The sequence below is a fragment of the Micromesistius poutassou genome, assembly GCF_964030765.1.
Source record: "Micromesistius poutassou genome assembly, chromosome: 6".
In the NCBI taxonomy this organism is placed as follows: domain Eukaryota; kingdom Metazoa; phylum Chordata; class Actinopteri; order Gadiformes; family Gadidae; genus Micromesistius; species Micromesistius poutassou.
In genome coordinates this window covers 6,753,528-6,768,318 of record NC_140276.1, presented here as the reverse complement: position 1 = coordinate 6,768,318, position 14,791 = coordinate 6,753,528, and the positions used below count along the sequence as shown (strand labels likewise).

The 14,791-nt window shown below is 46.9% G+C and overlaps 1 protein-coding gene across 1 annotated transcript; it reads left to right on the top strand.

The window, feature by feature from the left end:
• The first annotated feature begins 11,014 nt into the window (after positions 1-11,014).
• prss23 (serine protease 23) lies at positions 11,015-14,613 on the top strand. The gene is made up of 2 exons (XM_084469459.1): positions 11,015-11,238; positions 12,937-14,613. Exon 2 carries the CDS (start codon positions 12,951-12,953, stop codon positions 14,175-14,177), a length of 1,227 nt encoding a protein of 408 aa, XP_084325585.1. The 5' UTR covers positions 11,015-11,238; positions 12,937-12,950; the 3' UTR covers positions 14,178-14,613.
• Positions 14,614-14,791: the final 178 nt, after the last annotated feature.

The window sequence follows — 14,791 nt, the reverse complement described above, 5'->3', positions numbered from 1 at the left end:
TGCGTGAGCAACTCTTGTCTGGGTCGACTTCTGCTCTGCTTTAGCCCCATCTGTCTGTCACATGGTGACTAGGCCACACGTGAAGAGAAGCAAGTCTCCTCTGCAAAACCAAGCGCAGATGAGTTCAGCCGCTCCAACCACACGGCTGCTGCCAGTGTCCTCGTGTCACCCGAGATGCTTGTCTCCAGTCTTGTTTACTTCCAAATAATTTACTGTTCTGTGTGATCTTCAGCACTCTCCGAGGACTGTAGTCGATGTTTACTCTGTCCTCCTCTGATGTGTCACTCCCAACCGGATAATCAATATAGTAAACCACCAAGTTTGTTGCTGGGAGATGCTGGCTGTGTTGTGAGAGGCGATTCATCTTTTGAATGCTGCTAGAAGCCACCCGGGCCCCTAAAACCAGTGGTTTCTAATCAGCGGGTTGTGACCCCTATAAGTGGGTCACAGTAGGGGGGCCAGGCGGGATGGCCCCAATCGAAAAAAAAAAAAATCTAAACTATATATTCATGTTGTCTGTTTCATTTTACTGTTGTATGTTATAAGACAGAAAAGGTTGAATACTGTATTAATTAATGAACTATATACATAGAGAAATGTTAAGTATCTCAATTCCCTGACATGGTAATGAGAATGTTTTGCTTTTCATTTGACTATACTAGAAAGATATTTGGTCGGTCACCACGGGCCACGGCATGAAAAGGTTTTGGAGAACCCCTGCTCTGAAACACTAGTCTCCCGGAGAAGGAGCCCACCTGAAGGTCAGTCGGAGTCCGTTGTTTTAGAGCAGTCAGAGCTCTGATTTATCATCAGCAGGTTCACACTGTTGATGTTTCCGTGGTGAGAATACGCTGCTTCAGCGCAGGGATTCCTCTTTTGGAGACACGGTCGGGCAAAGATATGATTTAGTTTGGTGGGAGAGTACATTTAAAAAAAGAAAACCTCTCTGTCTCATTGAGTGCACACCCAGACAAAATGGTAGGAGACATTGACAGCAAGAGAAGGCTGGCTGACACTGTAGCTCAGAAATAGATCTATTGTGGCTTCATGTGGTTTCATGGGGCCCGTGGCGTTAGCTGTGGGTGAATGAGAATGCTCAGTGGTTTGGGCGGATGACTCAAATTCTCTGTGTTGAACTGATGGTTATTCAACACCTTGCCAAGGCACGGTGTTATAATTTGGTTCTGATTCCAACGCCAACAAGAATTTAGCAAATGTGACAAAATACAAATTCTGTTTCAGGGGACTTTCATTGTGAAAGTAGCAAACTTTTGATGAGGAATTTTTTTTTTTTTTTTTTTACACGTGATCAGCCATACAAGAGGGTTTTCCAGAGGTTCATGTACGCTGGAAGAAAGACCACAACAGTGAATTGTTTCTTGTTCCTCAAGGTAAATGTTGCGTGAAGAAAGACTTGGCACTTTCCAACAGGTTAAACTTAATAAGGGCAATGGGAAGCAAAGCCCATTTACTGGTAATGGAGAGGTACAGGAATTCCCCCTCTGTGCCAGGTAGCTAAGATAATCGGCCGAGATCATTAGGAATTCCGTATTTGGAATGCTAATTCCGAACAAGAAATGTTACGCATCAAAGCAAAGCTGAAATGAAGCTCATCCCTTATTTGGCGTTGGACAACCATCCCCATGTTACCCAAGACTAGCTGGAAAAACAGATGGATGAAAAGACAGCGGGATCAAGACAAAATACAAAATGTGCTCAGAAACCCGACTTAAAATGACACTCCACATCCAAGTGTGATTCCATCCAAGTGTGAGTTGGAGAGGGCTCCTCGGCTGAATTACAATAAAGCCCCAATATTGATCTGCCAAGGAGCGTGGAGGGGAGTTGAAGACAAGGACACACAGCTGCAGGCCAGTCTGAGTCTGGGCCGTGCTTCAAGCCCGGGTCCGTTCACTGGTGGAAACCATCGCAGAGGATTGTTTCCATCTCCCTACTGTGTTTGTCTTCATCAGTAGACCCCGCCGCAGCCTGCGTTAACTGGCCGTGCATTCAGCGCGTTCACAAACGGTAGCTAATCAACCCAAGGCACGCTTTGACATTAACACACAGAGGGACCGGATCAATTATCTCTGTTGTTTGTTGCGCTGCAGTGACCAGAGCTTCTCTGTTGCATTATCCCCTTAATGTCCCCTGAATGTTTCCACATGTTAATGAAATGGTCCCAAGATCAAGAGAAGAAAGATGAGGAGACCGGGGTCCTAATAAAAGCCTAATGCCAAACGTCTTTTCCTCGTAAACTTTTTATTCTTTTCTTGAACAAAAACATCTTCTGCAAAATATGTCCTGGGAAAAAAAATGGCATTGATATTGACATTTCGGGATTTATTCATATGTTGCTCATGAAGTATTGATTAATGCTCAAACATCTGACAGACAAACAAGCACATGTCGCAGCGCAGTATTAACAGCCATGTTTACTCATTTATGTAAACTGTGTTTTTATGTAAACATGTTTTTCTCTACTAGTAAATCCAGGCATACACCAGGGGTATGTGGGTTATGCCACCTTGTTCCTCTCCTCCCCTGTTGCAGGATCAATCCTCTTTTTGTTTTTCTAAGCTTCCTCCCGGTGGATTCCTGGAGTCAGGCACATGGCTGACGCTTTCTCAGAGTTTTCTTTGGCTCTCTGCGAGGTTCTCGAGGAGAATCTATATGTTAGTATTACAAACAGACAGGGGGACTGGCCCCAGTCTGACTCAGGCGCTGATAACACCAGGGAGCACCGTCGGCCCGGCCATGCGTAGCCTTCGGATGGATTTGCAATTAAACATGTTGTATGATGGAATGTTTGGTCACTGGAGGGGAGTTGTGTGCTGAGTGTAAATCGTTGAGCCTATGCTCTGTCCATTCAATTTATAGTCCGCAATTAGACATTAATTGCTGGTCAGAAGAAAGGAAGAAAAAGCGTGGTTGATCTTTTTCTTAGAACCAGGGAAAAGGGGAGAAAAGGGGAGAATCACTCCAGGGGGGCCGAGCGGACAGCCTGAGCTGCTTGCTGATCTACATGTGGAGTATTATACTCCATAAATAAGCACCCGCAGCTTTCAACACCTTTTCTAACTCTGAGAGGGACTGTTCACGGTCTGGTCAGTGGAACAATGAAGTGCTGTCTTTTTCTTTTGGTCCGTTCTTTGTTTCCTTGCGGTGACGCGCTGCTCGGTTATGGACTGGACTGGCGCTCTGCAGTCGTGGCCGTCCCCTTTGAGTTAAGTTCTAGAACGCGCTGAAAGTGTGCTGGAACCATCTACAGTCGTCAAACTTCTTGAGTCCGTACAAGTTCCAGAACACAGGAGAGTGTTCCGGTACAGTCCGTTCTCCCGTCGCCCTGCAGTGAGGAAGACGTGCAGAGCGACCTTGTCATTCTGCAGCACGGAGGAGGAGGAGGAGGAGGGGGAGGAGGAGGAGGAGGAGGGGGAGGAGGAGGAAGAAGAGGGCCTAATGGAGACAGCGAGCGGGCGGCCAAACCTCAGTGAATTCCTGATGAAGGAAAGAATGCAGCCTGAGCAGCCACGTTGCCTTCCTTTCTTCCTTGTTGTCTCTAGAATCGGGAAACGCTCCCGCCGACCCCCTTCCCGAAACCACTCTGAACCGCTCATAATGCGTCTGACAGAAGTCCCATGTCGTAAAAATCCCAAAAGCCAGAAAGTCATCTTTGATGGAAGGAGGCGAGGGTTGTAAAGGTCCTTATAGTTTTTCAACGAAGCTTGACTCCTGGATTAATAATTCAGCGATTGTTATGATTCATTTTCTTTGTTTTTGTTAATATTGCAGAGGTGAGAGATGTCAGCTGTCTTATACACGGGTGTGTCTCAAAGGCTCAGCGGACTGGGATTGGCCGGGAATGGAAAGTTGCATGCGTTCACAGGCCCGAGATTTAAAAAACCTGGCAAAATAATACAACATGAAGTGTAACAAATTGTTTTTTTTGATGGTGAACAACGTTGGACAATAGCTTTGGAACGGTAGTGGAACAGCTGCAGATTGCATCAAGGTTAGAGCAGCGACCTGGCAGCACAGACCTGTATAGTCCTATAGGTGTGTGTGTGTGTGTGTGTGTGTGTGTGTGTGTGTGTGTGTGTGTGTGTGTGTGTGTGTGTGTGTGTGTGTGTGTGTGTGTGTGTGTGTGTGTGTGTGTGTGTGTGTGTGTGTGTGTGTGTGTGTGTGCGTGCGTGCGTGCGTGCGTGCGTGCGTGCGAGAGAGAGACTTTGCTTGCGTCTACCTGGTTCCTAATGTACACTAAGCAGGAATGCACTTCTCTACCTTTTGACAAATCTGTTTGATTTATAAAACATAAATGACTAATCCTGTGTACAAAGTACACACCCACACACAAACGCAAACACACACACACACAAACACATTCCAGTGGATACATGGTTTTACAATCTGAATGCTGTTGTTTGGTTGCCAAACCACAGCCTACCGGTTATCAAGGCAATGGGGTTACCTAGCAACAGCATTGTCCCTGTGGAGGGAACTGATTCTAGAACATTCCATCCACAACTCAGGTGCCATCTTGGCCTTACTACTGGTTGTATATGCGTGTGTGTGTGTGTGTGTGCGTGCGTGCGTGCGTGCGTGTGCGTGTGCATGTGCGTGTGATGTGTGCGCGCGTGTGTGCATGCATGCACATGTGCATGTGTGCATGCGTGTGTGTGCATGTGCATGCGCATGCGCATATATTTGTGTCTAAGGGTGTATATTAGTGGGCATGTGGCATGGACAGGTGACCAGTATCTGAAATACTTCCCTATAAGGTTTAAAAATTCCTTCATGGCTGCACCCATTCAGTCAACACAGCCTGGCCTGCTGACTTCCACCGACACCTCTCACACTTAATAAGAGCAGAGTCAGGCATGGGCTTAACACCAGCAGACCCTGCTCACTGACATCAGCTTTCATTAAACTCACCTGTGGGCATCCGCCTGACAACACAAGGGAAGTGCCCACTCAGAACTGCATCTCCAGGAATGTTCCCCCCTAAAGCCTGCTGTAAATATTTGGCCCTGTTTACAGAGGCTTTTACTGCGGATTTCTGTCTCCCCACTCATTGCCTTGGATGCTTCCTATCTCTTCCAGTGGGTCCCACTCTTTGGAGGCCTGCTCTGAGATTTTCACAATAGCCACCACACCACGTCGTTGTGAAGAGTGATAAGGGTGTGGAGTGGAATGGTCACGTACTCAAGGCTCACATGTTTGACACTTTGCCTCATTCCAGAAATGCCTTTCCATCAAACGCCGTCGCTCAAGCATCGAATGGGTCTTTGACATGTCCGACCTCATCCTGAAACAGGTTCTCCCTCAATCCCTCCATCTCCCTAAAGCAATTGATTTTATGCCTTTGTGGTTGTTCTTAACAGAATAAACCAAAAATGATAATATGGACATCATAATTGAGACATCCCTTCTCCCGTTATCACAAAATAATAAACAAACATTCCTACCAGAAAATATGTCTTATCACAGAAACAGATGTATTTTCCCCCCTCTTTTAAATTCTTAACTTTATCACTTTGCCTTTTTTTTCCTCACGTTCGAAACGTGCTTCAAGGTTTTATTAACTAACTATATCTTCTAAACTAGCCCACATAATTGACAGTCTACTCCACGTCCGTGTGTAAACCTCCTCGCTGTTAAAATCTCCTAAGTGACTCTACACGGACCACTGCATTTCATCTGCCTGCAGAGGCCGGTGTGTCTGTTGACGCTGTCCACACCCTTTCATTTGTCCAGCAGATTACTTTCTTGTTTCCACAGCCTGGGGCCAAGAAGCAGCCTCTGAGGCCGTTACGGCAGACTTGATATTGGAGTGATGGGACTCAGTTAGGCCGGCCTGCTCCTCTGCCAGGAATCCCTCCATAACCCCTTCAGCTCTGCCTGGACTGGCAAAGAATGTGAGGAGACGCTGTCTCTCCCCGGCCCTTTCCTTTTACAGAGTTTATCACTAGTCAGACAGCGTGCATTTCTTATTGCAGGGTTTTCTTTTGGGATTTTTTTTTTTGTTATTTCTTTTCTCTTCCCTCCTACTGGTGCCTTGCTGCCAAATTGAGATGAGCTCATGCTAAGGGGAAGCAGGCCTCTGAGAGCACCCAGCTGGGGCCTGGAGGGGAACCAGGGACCAAGGGACCCAGGGCACAAAGCGTGTCTACCCCCCCCCCAGCACTGAGAACCAGGGACCAGGGGCACACAGCCTGATATCCCCCAGCAGCACTAGGTGAAGGCGCGGGACATGGTGCATGATGGCACGATGTTTCATCAGAGTTGGAAAGTATAATGTGTCAACATTATTCATGGCATGGCTGCGGGTGGCAGCAGCACTGAAAAGGAATTAAAGGAGAGGGAGGGTGAGTGTTAGATAAAAAGAGAGAGGAGAGGCCGAGAAGGACAGGGAGAGAGAGCAAGAGAGAGAAACAGAGCCGAGAGGAGGATGGAGAGATGGAGGTAAGGGAAGAGAAGGAGAAGGAAGGAGCAATAGAGGGAGACACTCACAGAGAACGAGCGAGCAAGGGAGTGAGACAGGGAGAGAACGGGAGATAGGAAGAGATTAATGAGACGGAGAGAGAACGGGTGGGTTGGGTGGACTCGGATGAGAAAGGACTGCACTCAAAACGAATAAATAAATCTGAGCGAATGAAAGGTCATATAATACTAAAGAACAGTCCAGGGACCATAAAAAAGGACATTCTCCCGAGCACAAAACAGCACGAAACATAATTCTTCCGAGAAGGGTCCCTCTTAAAAGGCCCCTAGATACAAGGGACGGTGAGGTTACCAAGTGATAGAAGCTTCTGGCATCAGCAGGTACAAGAACCTGGCCGGTCCAGCGAGACATCCATTTTAATATAGCGAGGCCCCTTAGCCCCAGTCGGGACCTGGAGCCAATTATCGGATTAAAAAACAACAGAGAAATCCCTGTGATCCTGTTAAGAATCCCCCCGGCTTGCTTGCGGAACTGTCGCAGGCCGCTACCTCAGGTCAGCTGAATGCTTGTACAAGTCACAGCCCCGGCCGCGGTGGCCTCGTAATGAGCCAAAGCGGGAAATATCTACCACGTGTTGCTACACACCTACCCCGGGAGTCAACCTACCCCGGGAGTCAACCCTTTAGACCCTGTTTGTTTTTCCAATGCCTTCCCTACGTTTCTTATTCCAGCCCGGCACATGAGAATACCTCCGCTGTGAGGGGGCTCTATTACAATACGGGCCGCATATTATGGGCTGCTGACTTCCAGGGCTAAGAAGCGCAGCTAATGAGTTCAATGAGTCCCCCCCCCCCCCGTTCCGCCCCCCCATCTTGAACGTCTCTGGTACGGTCTGCTCAAGGTGAATTCTATGGGAATTCTTGTTGAATGCTACGTGAACTCTATTAGAATAATCTGGATTTCCAAGGTCCCATATTGTCGTATGATGTTCATGGGTACTCCGTTACTCACTGCACGTCTGTGTTCTGCATTGGTTCATTTTTCGGTCACATTGTTTAATTTGTTTCCTTAAAAGGGATATGAACATGAATGACGACAGCCTAGATTTGATGGAACAGCAAGCCATCCACTATAGCCGAGACTGGATACAGAGATAAACAGACTTGTGTTATTAAAGCACTACTTCAGTGTCTCTTGAGACAGTGACACACACACACACACACACACACACACACACACACACACACACACGCTCACTAAATATATCAAGTTATCAAGTCACAACAATAAGTTATCCACAGGATATGAGCAAATGTGACATGGGAAAGTCGGGGGGAAAGAAAGACAACGGGAATGAGAGAAGTAAGAGAAATCAAGGTTTTGCCAAACCAATCACATCTTATTTTCCACTTCTCACACAAACACGACACACATCAACACACACAGACACACACACCACACACAACCACACAACACACACAGACTGAGCTCTCTCTCCCAGAGTTTCCTGGGAGAGAGTGGTAGGTTTCAGCTGGTGTGTTCTTTGGTGTGACATTCACGATCAGTACAACAGCTCTCACATTGTGTCGGAGGGCCTGCCTTGAGTCCTCCACGGGAGATTCCACACAGGATTCCAGCAAACACCGTTCCTGTGACTAAGGACTCTGTGTAAGCCCCCCCCCCATACACACACACACACAACCCTGCACACCCAACCACCAAATCTCCCTCTTTGAAACTGTAAACCTTGAGAGAGGGCAGTGTGAGGCTTCCCAAATTCCACAGGTTTTTCAGAGAGACCCTCAATAACAGATGAAAGACCTGTTGGAGATCAAGGCCAGCGGGCCAGCGGACCAGGGAGCGACCTGCAACGGAGCAGTCATGGCGTGGGGGCTAAGCCGCTCTGCCAACGTGCCTCAACAAGGAAGGAAATTCTTTCTTTTCCTTGTGGACAAAATCTCTCTGGTGAACTTTTCCCCCCCAGTCTATGTAAGTTTATCTTTACGAGGGTACAATCTGCAAAGAAACAAGTATTTTCTTGTTGGCATCTCACATTCGTTTTTTTCATTCACATCTTTCATTGGTATGAGTATCAAGGAGTTTCATGTGAAGAGGGTGTTGTTAATAGTAATAATAGTCGTGGCTAGTGGGTTTGATTCCCTCATTCAAATGTGTGTTTAATTCATATTGCTGTTTTTAATTTAAGATTCTGTAAAGACCCTACAAATAAACACGTGAACGACAAAAATTACAAAAAGATTCCAACTTGACATGGTCAGATTAGCTCTCCGTGGTGGGATTTGACCCGAGTCTCCAGAGCTCAAAGCCACCAGCGCACTGCGGGGCAGCACCAACACAAATGGACAGAGCCAGGGGTTATAGTCAGAGGTAATAGAAAACCCTAGAAAGAAAGAGAACCAAACAACCAGCGTGTTAAGAACAGCAAATAGGGAAAAGAAGAAATAGAAAATAAAGACAGAATGAGCTAATCGAAGAATCTAAAAGAGGAGAGCCAAAGATGGAGAGATGGAGATAATTTAATGATCTAGAACAAAAGAGGAAGACAGAGAACGAGGAATCAAAAAGATGGAGACACCGAGACAGTCAAGATAAAGTGAGAAAAAAGATTTAGAACAAGGTAATCGAGAAAAATAGCAAAAAAATATAAAATGATAAAATCAAGGGAAAGAGAAAGGAGAGAGCAAAAGAGAACAGAATGGAGAGAATAAGAAAATGAAAAGAAAAGGGGGAAAGAATGAGAGAATTTCATATTTTCACATTCTCTCTATTTTCTGGTCTCCATCTTTTTGATTTCATGTTCTCTCCATCTTTTCCCCTCTCTTTTTCTAGATTATTCAATTATGTTTGTATGACACTTGGATAAGAAAGTTATTCACCAATTTGTTCATGTCGTCTCAATGACTACACTATATTCAATCAATCCAAGATCAATTTCAGAGTGAAAAGGGACATGGAGGACAAACCACGGGCCAGTATTAGAGCAGTAGAGTTTGGTATTGATCGCTCAAAGGATGGTATCAAGACATGGTATCAATTTAGACTAGAGATATCGCTGCATGTGCAATTTCTCAAGAAAATGCTTGTGGTTGCATAAGCCCACTCGTCATATACACAATATTCAGTGAACATGCTAATGCTAGCAAGGCTAATGAGCAAGCACGCCAAGTTCCAAGTCCCTGGGTGTCATTGAAGCAGACTTGTGATTGATTGAACAATGGGGCTGATTGTTTTTGTTTGATTGCGAGTTATCGGGCCCCACTAAAGAGTTTCTCTTTGGAGACCTGCTTTCGTGCAGGCTAATTATGTACTCTTGAGTTGTTCACTGGGAATGGTCGAAGTCATTGACCTCATATGAACACCTGGTAAGCACCTGCAACAGTTGCCACTTGAAATGGACACTGTGATGTCATTCTTTAACTATCGACACAAACTTTCCACATTCCCCAAGTGGAAAGTCCTTGATGGGCCCACTAAGCTAAAGGTGCCTGGGCCTCTCTGAAGTGGTCTATTGAATAATGGCAGCTTAATCATTGTCATAATCGTATTTGCGCATAAGCAATTTTAACAGAATTTACAAAAAAATTAAATTACTTATGGTCTGGCATGATTAAGGAGCATGTGTACCACATTTTGGGTCAGTTTTCAAGATGTTTTCAAGCCAGATATCCCAAAACGTTCAAAACGTTCAGCCAAATCTATCTAGACAGTCCTTGAGGCAAAAATAAGCATGTATATTAATGCCCAGATACCAAGTTTCAGAAATGTTGGGCAAACAGGGCGAAGAGCTTGGCCGTTTAGATTGGACCACAAGTTATAGCGCCTCCTGTGGTCACACGGGACCAAACTTTTTGGAGACCTCCTGACTTCCCGTTTAAATATGCATATTTTATTTGAACTCCCGCGAGTTCACCTTTGGAGTCGTTGATTTTAGCCTTTTGGTCTCTAACGCACTACAACTACACTGATATAGGCCTATGCATAATTTTGCTATTTGTTTTGCCATTGGTTTGGGTTTTATACCGCAAAAACTCTAGGAGGAGAATACCAAGTTAAGTATCGTTTCTGGAAATTCTCTGCAAAGCTAACTTAAGCCACTAAATCTGCAGATAGATAGCAGTCCTAGATACACTTGCAATCCACCAACCAAGATGCTATGATCGTACCTAGGCCTATTTTGTTCAGAAAATGCCCCCCTCGAGTTTATTTTGGTCTTTCTGTCAACGACACTCAAGGTTAATTAAATTCAAGCTTTGCCAGTCATTGCGAATATTAACAAAGAAACAGACAATGCAGTATTTCTAGCAGTAGGCCTTCAAACAGGTAGCGAACATGACGCCTCGAAAACATTCAAGTGGGAGGAAAAAAAAACCCGCACTTTGAATGCTGGAGACTGAGGGCCATCATGTCTGTCCTCGCTCATCCCCGTTTAGAGAGTCACCGATTCAGTAGCCAGGCGAAGGCGGGGCACCAGCACTGGGAGGGAGGGAGAGAGGAAAGTCTTTTCAGACAGATATTTATTTGCGCCTCTCAACTGAACAGGTTTCGGGGGACCCGAATCGGGATAGGCACGTTAATTACACCCTGGCATCTGGCTTCCTTTTACGCACGGACTACTAGAGGTGTGATCTGTCATTCGTTTGGACAAATATATAGACGACGGGAATAGTTATCCGTCACACAGTAGACATGTTGAAAACCTGGCAAATTCTGATACAAAGTGTGTGGAAAGTTCACGCGACTGGGATGTGAACACCGGCTTTCATCCCCGTTTAGAGGTAATGTGTAAATACAGCATCCTTTTAATCCTGTTTGTTGACTCCATACTTGTTGTTAGGCTAAATGTGGTTTATGTGGTCTGTAGTAGAATTGTGTGTCGTGAGGTGCGCTGCTCAGAGATCACTTAGGCATTCTGCATCACAATAGAGGCGGAGAAACGTAAACAGTCTATGTTGTCTTTAGGAACGGTAAACTCAGAAGACAGGGACCAGCGTTACATATGCACGTAGTTGATGTGTCAGTTGGTGCCCAGGAGGGCTCTAACATCGGTTTTCATTCATAGCACAGGTTTACTTTAGATTAAATAATTCAAATGATCAAATGGATGGTGCAACACTGCTCTAAATGTATTCGAGAATAGCAAGTTACAGGGGACCTGTACATTCACACCTGATCTATGATTCACCCACACACATTACTAGATACACCTATGTTCCTCAGTTAATCTTTATAGACTCATTAGTATACCAATTAAATAAATCAAAATGGATGAAATAGACTTGCTTTCAACTTTCACCTTTGTTTGAAACCTTTAAGCATCACATTGGCACTAACAGCCTGGATTCTCAGAATGATCCCAGTAACCAACCCAAGAACTCTAAACTGTATCTATGTAGTCGCATAATATGCAGATGATCTGACGGGGCATGTCTACATATTTCATTAATAAAAGAGCAGCCATCTGCTCGCCAGAGTAATGTCAACGACATTGAAACCTGGTGATATCAGGGTCACATATTTCCCAGGCTCATGCGACAGTGTACGCTTTGTGCTCCAGCGACTTCGCATTGCTTTCCTTTTTCAACCACAACTTTAATTTTGTTTTGCTGACACTCCAGCGCTGAGATTTATGAGGAATGATTTCAGATAAGTCCTCCAAAGTCCACCCTTCTGAATTATGACCATGCAAGAAACTTGGAAGCTCTCAACAAAACATTAAAGCCCTTCATTTCTTTATGATTCTCCACTGTTTGATGAAGGCATTTCTGCTTATTGTTTGACTCTTGAATGACTGGAGCCATATAAACGGCCCAACCTTGTATTTGTATCTAATGCTGTATCTCTTCTGCTGCCTTGCCTTGACTTGCCTTAACCCCCTATTCACTCCTAAACACCTGCTCTGTTGGTGCCATGTTCCCTGCCTCAGGGTACATATATTCTTCCAGACAGGGTTGAATATCACCATAGACCATATCTCTGTTTTCAACCCAAACACCGCTCTAAACCATCTGCTCTGTTAAAAGAGAAAGCACATTCAGTTCATAGTGGCCTAGTACACTGGTCCGACTGTAACTGTTCCAACTTGGATTATCGTTTTTATTTGTATTGAACCTATTGTATAGAATATGTATACATTCTATAATATGGCCCAAATGTGTAATATTATTGTACACAAACAATGTAACAAATATTCAAAATTGTTTTGGGTAAAGTCCTATTTCCTAGACAACCCTTACCCCAGACCACAAGGGGACCATTGTTTCCAGATTTAATGAGACGGCATTACATCACAAAACATCGAGTGCTTCTGGTGTCACTCGCAAACATTATAAAATCTACCAAGCATGTAGAAATGATCACCGTGAAACGGTTCAAGGGACTCAACACAGTAACCCAATCCAAAAGGTTTCGCGACATAGATCCTGGACCTTTTAAAGTGACGGTATGTTCTCCGCCCTCCCTAACTCTGTTCCCAGTGTCTTCCGTCGTCATGGCGACACCCCACCGCACCGCGCCCCTGGCTCACCTCTTCACCTGGCTGCTGACGCTACAGCTCTGCCTCCCCCTCTCGCAGGCGGCCCTGCCCCCCCCCACCGACGCCCACCCCCACCCCCACGCGGGCCACGGCCCCTCGCTGGTGCCCCACTCGCCCACGAGGCTCGCCCGCTCTCGCTTCAGCGCCCAGACCCAGTTGGACTTCAGCACCCGCTGCAACGCCAGCTGCTTCCACCGGGCGGAGCAGGAGGCCCCACGACAGGACCTGAGCCAGAAGCTGGCCTTCGAGACGCTCTACTCGGACGGCTCTCGCACGCTCACCGCCGTGGACGTGGACGGCGAGGGCGAGGAGGAGGAGGAGGAGGAGGGCGGGGCGCGCCTCTTCCCCCACACGCCGCCGCCGCCAAAGAAGAGGCGGCCGAGGCGTCAGGTCGGAGCCGGGCGGAGCAAGCGCGTGAGGCGGCAGATCTACGGCGCCGACGGCCGCTTCAACATCCGCGGGGAGAACTTCCTGCTGGACTACCCTTTCTCCACGGCGGTGCGCATCTCCACGGGCTGCACGGGCGTGCTGGTGTCCCAGCGCCACGTGCTGACCGCCGCCCACTGCGTCCACGACGGGAAGGACTACGTCAAGGGAGCGCGGAAGCTCCGGGTGGGGTTCCTGACCCCGCCCTACGTCAACGGCACCCGGCCGGGTAGGAACCACTCGGACCCCAGGAAGCCCCTGGTGCGCTGGGTCAGGGTGAAGCGTACCCGCGTGCCCAAAGGCTGGATCCAGGGTCCGCAGGAGGTCAGCATGGACTTTGACTACGCCCTGCTGGAGCTGCGCTGGCCCCATCGGAGGCCCTTCATGCGTCTGGCCGTGACGCCGTCGTCCGACGACCTGGCGGGGAAGCGCATCCACTTCTCCGGCTTCGACAGCGACCGGCCCGGGGAGCTGGTCTACAGGTTTTGCCCCGTGGAGGACGAGTCCAACGACCTCATCTACCAGCACTGCGACGCCAGACCGGGCGCCAGTGGCTCGGGGGTGTACGGGCGGGTGTGGGACAGTACCCTGGAGAGGTGGGAGAGGAAAGTGATCGGGATCTTCTCGGGACACCAGTGGCTGGAGATCGACGGGGAGAACCGGGACTACAACGTGGCGGTGAGATTCACGCCGCTCAAGTTTGCTCAGATCTGCTACTGGGTGCACGGGAACCAGCTGGACTGCAGTCACGACTGAGAGGACCGCCGTGGATTTTGTTGACTGAGTGGAATGTGGATTTCTGACGTTGAGGAAGAACAGTGGACCCTCTGGTTGTGTTATTTAACATGTCTGCTAATGATGAAGTCTTAACAGCCATTTTCCTGACTGGTGGATTAACAAAGCTGTCAGAATTTCCACCTTATTAAAAAAAAGTACCACTTTTTAGAAGGAACGTGCAGAACACTGGTTCCTTTCTTGTGCCCACACCGGTCCACGTTGACACTTTTTTTCCAAATATGGTTGCAGAAATTGGACGCTGTCAGCCTTTCAAATTTAACTGTTGCTCCTTAAATGTGTTCATTGGGGTGGTCACTCATTTAATATTTTGGTATGTATGGAGACACAGAAAGATGTGTTTGGAATTGGCTATCCACAAGGTCCTTACTGGCAACGAAGCAAGTTTCTAGTGAGATGGTTACATCTTATTTGTAAAGGCTTATAGATATATTTTAATAAAAACGATTTTAATCATTGTATGTATTTGGCTGCAAGTGATTCGATTCCGGTTTCTGGAATTGTGTAGGGTGACACCGTGTGGTCACCAACGGTTTTACAACCAGTAAAGTCCAGGAATCATCATCGGCACATTC

Bases quoted from the DNA above. Each gene is read 5' to 3' on its own strand.
- prss23 (XM_084469459.1), top strand. From the start codon at position 12,951: ATGGCGACACCCCACCGCACCGCGCCCCTGGCTCACCTCTTCACCTGG.